Source organism: Crinia signifera, chromosome 2, assembly GCF_055691185.1.
Source record: "Crinia signifera chromosome 2, ASM5569118v1, whole genome shotgun sequence".
Lineage (NCBI taxonomy): Eukaryota > Metazoa > Chordata > Amphibia > Anura > Myobatrachidae > Crinia > Crinia signifera.
In genome coordinates this window covers 402654060-402667823 of record NC_139218.1, presented here as the reverse complement: position 1 = coordinate 402667823, position 13764 = coordinate 402654060, and the positions used below count along the sequence as shown (strand labels likewise).

General features: G+C 54.7%; 1 protein-coding gene across 1 annotated transcript in view; it reads right to left on the bottom strand.

Annotated features, from left to right (window-relative positions):
- The window catches only part of TRIM3 (tripartite motif containing 3), a 47557-nt gene that overhangs the window by 27385 nt on the left and 6408 nt on the right, over positions 1-13764 (bottom strand). Inside the window, exons 3-6 of the mRNA XM_083170617.1 lie at positions 7528-7762; positions 7292-7456; positions 5658-5837; positions 1185-1908 (exon numbers count right to left, since the gene is read on the bottom strand). Of these exons, the coding sequence (XP_083026743.1) occupies positions 1185-1908; positions 5658-5837; positions 7292-7456; positions 7528-7762 (1304 nt within the window). The remainder of the gene's footprint in view (positions 1-1184; positions 1909-5657; positions 5838-7291; positions 7457-7527; positions 7763-13764) is intronic.

The window sequence follows — 13764 nt, the reverse complement described above, 5'->3', positions numbered from 1 at the left end:
GCAAATGATCTTTAGTTAAATATTGCACCCAAAAAATAAATAAGTCGCTGTGAGCGAGGCCGGCATGTTTAGCGGATATTTTGCACATCTCACAGTAACACTGGCACTCAAAGAGTTAATAATGTTTTCCCAAAATGCTGATACTCTAGGGGGCTGCGATTCCAGAAAGTTTGTGAACCACTGACATATTGTGGGAAACTCACTAAGATTGGGAAATACGACTGGCCTCGTTCGTATTTTTGGGAAAATACAATTTGTAAATAGTGGAAAGTCGGCTCCTGATTGGCTGGTCGGTGGCCAATAGCGATATTCGGAGTAAAGGAGCGCTGGTCACTGTTCACACTGGTATAGGTACTTGGTTTGTTTTTTGCCAAGTACGTGGATTCTACAGGGGAAGAAGAAGATCCTCGCCAAGGAGCTGGTAAGTATCATTTCCATTACAGGTACCCATATGAAATATCTACTGGACAGGGTCCCAATACCTACGTGTCAATATAGTGTAGGGGAGTATAGTATGTATGGGGTGTGTGTAATAAAGTTAGACATTTCTGCCATGTGTCTGGCTATTGGTTCTGTTGCGGAACGAAGAGTCCCAGCATGACCATTAATGCTGGGACTTGTGGTTCTCCAAGTCCCAGTATGCGGGGTAGGCTTGCTGGGACTAGTTTATTCTTTATATTACACAAACGCTACCAGCCCGATGCCCACCGCCCTGGGGCAACAGAGACAACCCCAGGCTTCAGCCCGAGCAGGGTTAATCCTGGAAGGGGGGCACGCCGTTTAATATTTGTAAATATGACTGATCCATGCAGGCTTCTGTAATAATTTACTAAGCGGCTGTATGTAATATACGGCCGGTAATTGCCGCGAAAATACAACTCATTTCCCAGGCATATTATCACGGCAGTTACCAGCCATATATTACATGCGACCGCTTAGTAAATTAGGAATCATGATTGGACTGAATGGCGATTCCTACTCGTATTCTTTCAATGGCGTATCGTATACATTTGTAAATAACACTAATGTGCCATGAATACGAATAGGCGGATTTTCGGCATAGTAACTGGCAAAAATACATGCGGGCAATCGTATTTGCAGTAATACGCCAAATCCAGGAGTATGTCGGAATTGGCTACCCCGGCTGATGTTTGGCCAGGGGCGTTCTCTGACCCAGCACTCACCGACTCGGAGGATCATCTCATCTTCTATGGGATTTTCCTTCTTCTTGTTGGTGCTGTACATACTGGACGGCCTTCTCACAGCCTTCTGCCGTATGTGACCCCCGCTTGGAGACTTCACCCTGCGCTTCACATCCTCAGGCGAGGCTGGAATGTCTCCAGGCTTCACCGCTCTCACCTTGTATGGGCTCCCACGTAAGGGCTGGCCATAGAGGCGCAGGGAGAGGTGATGCTCTCCGTCATGACGTGGAGTGTAGAGAACCTCATAAGTCCCATTCTTATTATCCGTCACCTCCCCGTCCAGCGTTGCCCCGTCTGGACTGGTCAGTTGGGCCTTTAGGGTGGCGTTGCCAGTTTTGACCAGTTCTCCATCTTTGTCTTTAGTGGTGACAGTGACAGAAGTTTGGTGACCCACCAGGGCCTGGCGTAGGCCCTCTCCCGTAGCGACAGAGGAATAGGCCACGGCATTGGTGGTAAGAAGAGCTCCCAGATTCTGTAGGGAGCGACGGAGCCCTTCTGTCTCCACTCGGAATTCCAGCTGTGGGTTCTGCTGGGGGTGCAGATGGAAGTCGCGAGAACCCAGCTCATTCAGTCTCTCGCTCATCTGCTTCCTGACCAAGAGGACTTCTGTCTCCGAACCATGACCAAGAGCTTGCTCGGTGAAACGCAAGCTGCTCTCCATGTTATCCAGGCCTTGCCTCAGAGAGGAGAGCTGGGCTTGCAGAACCTGGCAGAGACACAGACAAAAGGAACATGAGGACTTAGAGAGAACGAGGTGAAACCAAATCTACATTCCCCTGTACACGGAGGTTACCGCTATGTGGGAGGAAACCTGGAGAACGTGGAGAGTCAGGTTCTTGGTGGGCCTCTAACCCCAGTGCTGCGAGTCTAAACTGGTAACCACTACCCCAACCGTGCTGGGTTATATATGAAAGGAAAACCAAAAGGGGTCTTCTGCTGGAACGTGTCCCGGTGGTGCTGGAACGGGTCACGGTGGTGCTGGAACGGGCCACGGTGGTGCTGGAAATGCCTGTATACATGGTGTAGGCCTAAACCAAACATCCACAGAGGGCTTCTAATCTGACCCTGGACATCTTCCAGGTGATTGGTTTACCGGCCCATACGTGTACTGCACCCAGATACGGCGGCAATGGAGGATCCGTGTACCAGGTGTACGAGATTCAGCAGATTATTTATCGCAGAGCTTTTATTAAAGGGTATTTCACAGAAGATTTTTTTGAGCTGGTTCCGATAATCATCAGGATATTCATGTTATAGGGTAACACAGGGTATAAACGTCTGCTTTCCTATCCGCTGGCATAGAGCTAGACACCCCAGCCACCTGCTGCCTGGCACACCTACCCACCACCTGCTGCCTGGCACACCTACCCACCACCTGCTGCCTGGCACACCTACCCACCACCTGCTGCCTGGCACACCTACCCACCGCCACATCTACCAGACACCTGCTGCCTGGCATGCACACCGCATCCTGCTGCCTGGCACACCTACCCACCACCTGCTGCCTGGCACACCTACCCACCACCTGCTGCCTGGCACACCTACCCACCACCTGCTGCCTGGCACACCTACCCACCACCTTCTGCCACATCTACCAGACACCTGCTGCCTGGCATGCACACCGCATCCTGCTGCCTGGCACACCTACCCACCACCTGCTGCCTGGCACACCTACCCACCACCTGCTGCCTGGCACACCTACCCACCACCTGCTGCCTGGCACACCTACCCACCACCTGCTGCCGGGCACACCTACCCACCACCTGCTGCCTGGCACATCTACCCACCACCTGCTGCCTGGCACACCTACCCACCACTTGCTGCCTGGCACACCTACCCACAACCTGCTGCCTGGCACACCCACCCACCACCTTCTGATACATCTACCAGACACCTGCTGCCTGGCATGCACACCGCATCCTGCTGCCTGGCACAACTTCCCACCACTTGCTGCCTGGCACACCTACCCACCACTTGCTGCCTGGCACACCTACCCACCACCTGCTGCCTGGCACACCTACCCACCACCTGCTGCCTGGCACACCTACCCACCACCTGCTGCCTGGCACACCTACCCACCACCTGCTGCCTGGCACACCTACCCACCACCTGCTGCCTGGCACACCTACCCACCACCTGCTGCCTGGCACATCTACCCACCACCTGCTGCCTGTCACTCCCACCCACCACCTTCTGCCTGGCACACCTACCCACCACCTTCTGCCACATCTACCAGACACCTGCTGCCTGGCATGCACACCGCATCCTGCTGCCTGGCACACCTACCCACCACCTGCTGCCTGGCACACCTACCCACCACCTGCTGCCTGGCACACCTACCCACCACCTGCTGCCTGGCACACCTACCCACCACCTGCTGCCTGGCACACCTACCCACCACCTGCTGCCTGGCACACCTACCCACCACCTGCTGCCTGGCACACCTACCCACCACCTGCTGCCTGGCACACCTACCCACAACCTGCTGCCTGGCACACCCACCCACCACCTTCTGATACATCTACCAGACACCTGCTGCCTGGCATGCACACCGCATCCTGCTGCCTGGCACAACTTCCCACCACTTGCTGCCTGGCACACCTACCCACCACCTGCTGCCTGGCACACCTACCCACCACCTGCTGCCTGGCACACCTACCCACCACCTGCTGCCTGGCACACCTACCCACCACCTGCTGCCTGGCACACCTACCCACCACCTGCTGCCTGGCACATCTACCCACCACCTGCTGCCTGTCACTCCCACCCACCACCTTCTGCCACATCTACCAGACACCTGCTGCCTGGCATGCACACCGCATCCTGCTGCCTGGCACATCTACCCACCACCTGCTGCCTGGCACACTTACCCACCACATGCTGCCTGGCACACCTACCCACAACCTGCCGCATGTCACTCCCACCCACCACCTTCTGCCACATCTACCAGACACCTGCTGCCTGGCATGCACACCGCATCCTGCTGCCTGGCACACATTCCCACCACCTTCTTACACTGCCTGGCACTCCCACCCACCACCTGACACTCCCACCCGCTGCCTGGCATGCACACTGCATCCTGCTGCCTAGCACACCTTCCCACACTGCCTGTCACTCCCACCCACCACCTGCTGCCTGGCATGCACACACTTTCATGCTGTTTGGCACACCTACCCACCACCTGCTCCCGCCTGGCACTCCTACCCGCTATTTTATTTATTATTAAATTAATAACTAATACCCACTATCTGATTTTTTTGCACGTACACCACTCCCTGCTGTCTGGCACACCCACCCGTTATTTGCTCCTGGCTGTCATGCCCACCAGCCACCTCCTGCTTCTGATGCTGGCAGAGACACCCACCTCCTGCTATGGCGGCAGGGACACCCACCTCCTGCTATGGCGGCAGAGACACCCACCTCCTGCTATGGCGGCAGAGACACCCACCTCCTGCTATGGCGGCAGAGACACCCACCTCCTGCTATGGCGGCAGAGACACCCACCTCCTGCTATGGCGGCAGAGACACCCACCTCCTGCTATGGCGGCAGAGACACCCACCTCCTGCTATGGCGGCAGAGACACCCACCTCCTGCTATGGCGGCAGAGACACCCACCTCCTGCTATGGCGGCAGAGACACCCACCTCCTGCTATGGCGGCAGAGACACCCACCTCCTGCTATGGCGGCAGAGACACCCACCTCCTGCTATGGCGGCAGAGACACCCACCTCCTGCTATGGCGGCAGAGACACCCACCTCCTGCTATGGCGGCAGAGACACCCACCTCCTGCTATGGCGGCAGAGACACCCACCTCCTGCTATGGCGGCAGAGACACCCACCTCCTGCTATGGCGGCAGAGACACCCACCTCCTGCTATGGCGGCAGAGACACCCACCTCCTGCTATGGCGGCAGAGACACCCACCTCCTGCTATGGCGGCAGAGACACCCACCTCCTGCTATGGCGGCAGAGACACCCACCTCCTGCTATGGCGGCAGAGACACCCACCTCCTGCTATGGCGGCAGAGACACCCACCTCCTGCTATGGCGGCAGAGACACCCACCTCCTGCTATGGCGACAGAGACACCCACCTCCTGCTATGGCGACAGAGACACCCACCTCCTGCTATGGCGGCAGAGACACCCACCTCCTGCTATGGCGGCGGAGACACCCACCTCCTGCTATGGCGGCGGAGACACCCACCTCCTGCTATGGCGGCGGAGACACCCACCTCCTGCTATGGTGGCAGAGACACCTACCTCCTGCTATGGCGGCAGAGACACCCACCTCCTGCTATGGCGGCAGAGACACCCACCTCCTGCTATGGCGGCGGAGACACCCACCTCCTGCTATGGCGGCGGAGACACCCACCTCCTGCTATGGCGGCGGAGACACCTACCTCCTGCTATGGCGGCGGAGACACCTACCTCCTGCTTGGTGGCGGAGACACCTACCTCCTGCTTGGTGGTGGAGATGGCCTCCAGGTCCTGGAGCAGGGAATTCTTCCTTTGCTGTAGGGCTCTTTCTAACTCCTCAAAGGTCGAGCAAATCTCGTTGACGGCGGCGCTTTTCCTCTCACTCAGCTGCCGACTGATCTCACTCACCAGGTCAATGGCGGAGGTCAACTGGGGATTCTGGGAGGAAAAGACGACATCTTTTATATGGGGTTATTTAATACCATCCTCTTTGGTCACATGTACCAGACACTGCCTGTGGTCACATGTACCAAACACTGCCTGTGTATAGGACACCCGTACCCACAAAGGTGCTGTGTGCAATGTGACAAGTATGGTGCATGCTGGAACACCACACTTTGTATAATAATAATTACATGTATGAGATATTTCCATTCATTCCGGAACCTCAAAGTACAGTCTGAGAAAAGGAGATTCCCTCATTGCCCCATGTTAGGGTTATACCCCACTCAGCACATGATGAACGCAGCAACATCCCCCCACCCTCCAACCACAGACCTTCAATGTGCCATGCCACATACCCAGCACACCACCCCCCAGCCACAGACCCCCACCACCCTCCAGCCACAGACCCCCACCACCCCTCCAGCCAACGCCCCCCAGCACACCACCCTCCAGCCACAGAACCACACCACCCTCCAGCCAAAGTCCCCCACCACCCTCCAGCCACAGAACCAGACCGCCCTCCAGCCACAGTCCCCCACCGCTCTCCAGCCACAGAACCCCACCGCCCTCCAGCCACAGTCCCCCACCGCCCTCAAGCCACAGTCCCCCACCGCCCTCAAGCCACAGTCCCCCACCGCTCTCCAGCCACAGTCCCCCACCGCTCTCCAGCCACAGTCCCCCACCGCTCTCCAGCCACAGTCCCCCACCGCTCTCCAGCCACAGTCCCCCACCGCCCTCCAGCCACAGTCCCCCACCGCTCTCCAGCCACAGAACCAGACCGCCCTCCAGCCACAGTCCCCCACCGCTCTCCAGCCACAGAACCAGACCGCCCTCCAGCCACAGTCCCACAGACAAGCTCCATGTGCAGACATTCACAGCGACACACCACCCTCCAGCTGCGGACCCCCGCCATGGCACCCTCCAGCTGCAGACCCCCGCCATGGCACCCTCCAGCTGCGGACCCCCGCCATGGCACCCTCCAGCTGCGGACCCCCGCCATGGCACCCTCCAGCTGCGGACCCCGCCATGGCACCCTCCAGCTGCAGACCCCCGCCATGGAACCCTCCAGCTGCAGACCCCATCCACTGCAGCCTCCAGCTGCGGACCCCCGCCATGGCACCCTCCAGCTGCGGACCCCCGCCATGGCACCCTCCAGCTGCGGACCCCCGCCATGGCACCCTCCAGCTGCGGACCCCCGCCATGGAACCCTCCAGCTGCGGACCCCCGCCATGGCACCCTCCAGCTGCGGACCCCCGCCATGGCACCCTCCAGCTGCGGACCCCCGCCATGGCACCCTCCAGCTGCAGACCCCCGCCATGGCACCCTCCAGCTGCGGACCCCCGCCATGGAACCCTCCAGCTGCGGACCCCCGCCATGGCACCCTCCAGCTGCGGACCCCCGCCATGGCACCCTCCAGCTGTGGACCCCCGCCATGGCATGCCACACACAGCTCCACTATACCTGCTCTTGATGCTGTCCAGCTGGATGCGCAGTGACGCTTTGTGCTGCTCTAGAACGTCTTTCAGGGGTACAGTACAATGTTCCCGGTGCTCTCCCTCTGTGCACTCCACACACATGGCGGTCTCACAGGGGCCACAGTAATACTCCATGGTCTGTAGGAGAAAGGGGAGTACACAGTTATGGGGTGGACACTCACCTACGTTACAGGAGGACAGCTACTTACCTTTCCCTGGTGGTTTGGGCAGGACAGCGGTACTGCGGGAGTGTGGCCCTCACTCGGGAGCACGCTCTGCTCTTGTCGGCCACTCTCTGGGCTCCGCTGCAGAACCTCCATTAGGTTTGTGATGAAGAAGTTGTTCTGCAGAGCCGAGACCCCGCGTTCGGGCAGGATGGAGGTCTGGCGGCACACTGGGCAGGAGAGGGTCAGGCTCTGAGGTGGGATGTAGCTCTGCAGACACCTGGAGGGGGCAGAGAGGGAGATTGTACCATAAGCCTGTTAAGCCCACATTGCTCCGTGGCCCCGGCTGCACCAATCAGTAGCAGGGCCCCATCTAGTGACTAACATGTGCACAGTGCCAGCAGGTTCCGGTAAGGAAGGCCCTGCTCGTAGTACCATGCAGTACATATCCTGCCATACCTCATTACCAGCACGCTATACCCCTCTGTCCTGCCATACCTCATTACCACCACTCTAACCCCTCTGTCCTGCCATACCTCATTACCACCACTCTATACTATCCCTATAACCCCTCTGTCCTGCCATACCTCATTACCAGCACTCTATACCCCTCTTTCCAGCCATACCTCATTACCACCACTCTATAACCCCTCTGTCCTGCCATACCTCATTACCACCACTCTATAACCCCTCTGTCCTGCCATACCTCATTACCACCACTCTATAACCCCTCTGTCCTGCCATACCTCATTACCACCACTCTATACTACCCCTATACCCCCTCTGTCCTGCCCTACCTCATTACCACCACTCTATACGCCCTCTGTCCTGCCTTACCTCATTACCACCACTCTATACACCCTCTGTCCTGCCATACCTCATTACCACCACTCTATACGCATCTGTCCTGCCATACAACATTACCAGCACTCTATAACCCCTCTGTCCTGCCATACCTCATTACCACCACTCTATAACCCCTCTGTCCTGCCATACCTCATTACCACCACTCTATAACCCCTCTGTCCTGCCATACCTCATTACCACCACTCTATACGCATCTGTCCTGCCATACAACATTACCAGCACTATATACTACCCCTATACCCCTCTGTCCTGCCATACCACATTACCAGCACTCTATACCCCCTCTGTCCTGCCATACCTCATTACCAGCACTCTATACCCCCTCTGTCCTGCCATACCTCATTACAACCACTCTATACTACCCCTATACCCCCTCTGTCCTGCCCTACCACATTACCACCACTTTATAACCCCTCTGTCCTGCCATACCTCATTACCACCACTCTATACGCATCTGTCCTGCCATACCTCATTACCACCCCTATACCCCGTCTGTCCTGCCTTACCATCACTATATACTACCCATATACCTCCTCTGTACTGCCCTACCTCATTACCAGCACTCTATACGCCCTCTGTCCTGCCATACCTCATTACCACCACTCTATACTACCCCTATACCCCCTCTGTCCTGCCCTACCTCATTACCACCACTCTATACGCCCTCTGTCCTGCCTTACCTCATTACCACCACTCTATACCCCCTCTGTCCTGCCATACCTCATTACCACCACTCTATAACCCCTCTGTCCTGCCATACCTTATTACCACCACTCTATACTACCCCTATACCCCCTCTGTCCTGCCATACCACATTACAAGCACTCTATACGCCCTCCGTCCTGCCATACCTCATTAACACCACTCTATACTACCCCTATTCCCCCTCTGTCCTGCCATACCTCATTATCACCACTCTATACACCCTCTGTCCTGCCCTACCTCATTACCACCACTCTATACCCCTCTGTCCTGCCATACCTCATTACCAGCACTCTATACCCCCTGTCCTGCCATACCTCATTACCACCACTCTAACCCCTCTGTCCTGCCATACCTCATTACCACCACTCTATACTACCCCTATAACCCCTCTGTCCTGCCATACCTCATTACCACCACTCTATACTACCCCTATAACCCATCTGGCCTGCCTTACCTCATTACCACCACTCTATACCCCCTCTGTCCTACCATACCTCATTTCCCAGCAATCTATACCCCCTCTGTCCAGCCATACCTCATTACCACCTCTCTATATCCACTCTGTCCTGCCATACCTCATTACCATCACTATATACTACCCATATACCCCCTCTGTCCTGCCATACCTCATTACCAGCACTCTATACGCCCTGTGTCCTGCCCTACCTCATTACCACCACTCTATACCCTGTCTGTCCTGCCATACCTCATTACCAGCACTCTAACCCCTCTGTCCTGCCATACCCCATTACCACCACTCTATACTATCCATATAACCCCTCTGTCCTGCCATACCTCATTACCAGCACTCTATACCCCCTCTTTCCAGCCATACCTCATTACCACCAGTCTATACTACCCCTATCCCCTCTCTGTCCTGCCATACCTCATTACCACCTCTCTATATCCCCTCTGTCCTGCCATACCTCATTACCATCACTATATACTACCCATATACCCCGTCTGTCCTGCCATATCTCATTACCAGCACTCTATACCCCCTCTGTCCTGCCATACCTCATTACCACCACTCTATACTACCCCTATACCCCCTGTCCTGCCATACCTCATTACCACCACTCTATACCCCCTCTGTCCTGCCATACCTCATTAACACCTCTCTATATCCCCTCTGTCCTGCCATACCTCATTACCATCACTATATACTACCCATATACCCCGTCTGTCCTGCCATACCTCATTACCAGCACTCTATACCCCCTCTGTCCTGTCATACCTCATTACCACTCTATACTACCCCTATAACCCCTCTGCCCTGCCATACATCATTACCACCACTCTATACCCCCTCTGTCCAGCCATACCTCATTACCACCTCTCTATATCCCCTCTGTCCTGCCATACCTCATTACCATCACTATATACTACCCATATACCCCGTCTGACCTGCCTTCCCTTATTACCATCACTATATACTACCCATATACCCCGTCTGACCTGCCTTCCCTTATTACCATCACTATATACTACCCATATACCCCGTCTGTCCTGCCTTACCTCATTACCAGCACTCTATACCCTCTGTCCTGCCATACCTCATTACCAGCACTCTATACCCCCTCTGTCCTGCCATACCTCATTACCACCACTCTATACTATCCCTATACCCCCTCTGTCCTGCCATACCTCATTACCACCACTCTATACCCCCTCTGTCCTGCCATACCTCATTACCATCACTATATACTACCCATATACCCCATCTGTCCTGCCATACCTCATTACCAGCACTCTATACCCCCTCTGTCCTGCCATACCTCATTACCACTCTATACTACCCCTATACCCCTTCTGCCCTGCCATACCTCATTACCAGCCCTCTATACACCCCTGTCCTGCCATACCTCATTACCAGCACTCTACACTACCCCTATACCCCCTCTGTCCTGCCATACCTCATTACCACCTCTCTATATCCCGTCTGTCCTGCCTTACCTCATTAGCAGCACTCTATACTACCCCTATACCCCATCTGTCCTGCCATACCTCATTACCACCACTCTATACCCCCTCTGTCCTGCCATACCTCATTACCACCCCTATACCCCGTCTGTCCTGCCTTACCATCACTATATACTACCCATATACCCCATCTGTTCTGCCATACCTCATTACCATCACTATATACTACCCATATACCCCATCTGTCCTGCCATACCTCATTACCTGCACTCTATACCCCCTCTGTCCTACCATACCTCATTACCACTCTATACTACCCCTATACCCCTTCTGCCCTGCCATACCTCATTACCAGCCCTCTATACCCCCCTGTCCTGCCATACCTCATTACCACCACTCTATACTACCCCTATACCCCTCTATCCTGCCATACCTCATTACCATCACTCTATACTACCCCTATACCCCCTATGTCCTGCCATACCTCATTACCACCACTCTACACTACCCCTATACCCCCTCTGTCCTGCCATACCTCATTACCACCTCTCTATATCCCGTCTGTCCTGCCTTACCTCATTACCAGCACTCTATACTACCCCTATACCCCATCTGTCCTGCCATACCTCATTACCACCCCTATACCCCGTCTGTCCTGCCTTACCATCACTATATACTACCCATATACCCCCTCTGTCCTGCCATACCTCATTACCACCCCTATACCCCGTCTGTCCTGCCTTACCATCACTATATACTACCCATATACCCCGTCTGTCCTGCCTTACCTCATTACCAGCACTCTATATCCCCTCTGTCCTGCCATACCTCATTACCAGCACTCTATACCCCCTCTGTCTTGCCATACCTCATTACCACTCTATACTACCCCTATACCCCCTCTGCCCTGCCATACCTCATTGCCAGCCCTCTATACCCCCTCTGTCATGCCATACCTCATTACCACCTCTCTATATTCCCTCTGTCCTGCCATACCTCATTACCATCACTATATACTACCCATATACCCCGTCTGACCTGCCTTACCTGATTAATATCACTATATACTACCCATATACCCCGTCTGTCCTGCCTTACCTCATTACCAGCACTCATTACCCTCTGTCCTGCCATACCTCATTACCAGCACTCTATACCGCCTCTGTCCTGCCATACCTCATTACCACCACTCTATACTACCCCTATACCCCTCTATCCTGCCATACCTCATTACCATCACTCTATACTACCCCTATACCCCCTATGTCCTGCCATACCTCATTACCAGCACTCTACACTACCCCTATACCCCCTCTGTCCTGCCATACCTCATTACCACCTCTCTATATCCCGTCTGTCCTGCCTTACCTCATTACCAGCACTCTATACTACCCCTATACCCCATCTGTCCTGCCATACCTCATTACCACCACTCTATACCCCCTCTGTCCTGCCATACCTCATTACCATCACTATATACTACCCATATACCCCGTCTGTCCTGCCATACCTCATTACCACCACTCTATACTACCCCTATACCCTTTTATCCTGCCATACCTCATTACCACCACTCTATACTACCCCTATACCCCATCTGTCTTGCCTTATGTCATTACCACCACTTTACCCCCTCTGTCCTGCCATACCTCATTACCACCACTCTATACTACCCATACACCCCCTCTGTCCTGCCATACCTCATTACCACTCCTATACCCCGTCTGTCCTGCCTTACCATCACTATATACTACCCATATACCCCATCAGTCCTGCCATACCTCATTACCACCACTCTATACCCCCTCTGTCCTGCCATACCTCATTACTACCCCTATACCTCGTCTGGCCTGCCTTACCATCACTATATACTACCCATATACCCCGTCTGTCCTGCCTTACCTCATTACCAGCACTCTATATCCCCTCTGTCCTGCCAAACCTCATTACCAGCACTCTATACCCCCTCTGTCTTGCCATACCTCATTACCACTCTATACTATCCCTATACCCCCTCTGTCCTGCCATACCTCATTACCACCACTCTATACCCCCTCTGTCCTGCCATACCTCATTACCATCACTATATACTACCCATATACCCCATCTGTCCTGCCATACCTCATTACCAGCACTCTATACCCCCTCTGTCCTGCCATACCTCATTACCACTCTATACTACCCCTATACCCCTTCTGCCCTGCCATACCTCATTACCAGCCCTCTATACACCCCTGTCCTGCCATACCTCATTACCAGCACTCTACACTACCCCTATACCCCCTCTGTCCTGCCATACCTCATTACCACCTCTCTATATCCCGTCTGTCCTGCCTTACCTCATTAGCAGCACTCTATACTACCCCTATACCCCATCTGTCCTGCCATACCTCATTACCACCACTCTATACCCCCTCTGTCCTGCCATACCTCATTACCACCCCTATACCCCGTCTGTCCTGCCTTACCATCACTATATACTACCCATATACCCCATCTGTCCTGCCATACCTCATTACCATCACTATATACTACCCATATACCCCATCTGTCCTGCCATACCTCATTACCTGCACTCTATACCCCCCTGTCCTGCCATACCTCATTACCACCACTCTATACTACCCCTATACCCCTCTATCCTGCCATACCTCATTACCATCACTCTATACTACCCCTATACCCCCTATGTCCTGCCATACCTCATTACCACCACTCTACACTACCCCTATACCCCCTCTGTCCTGCCATACCTCATTACCACCTCTCTATATCCCGTATGTCCTG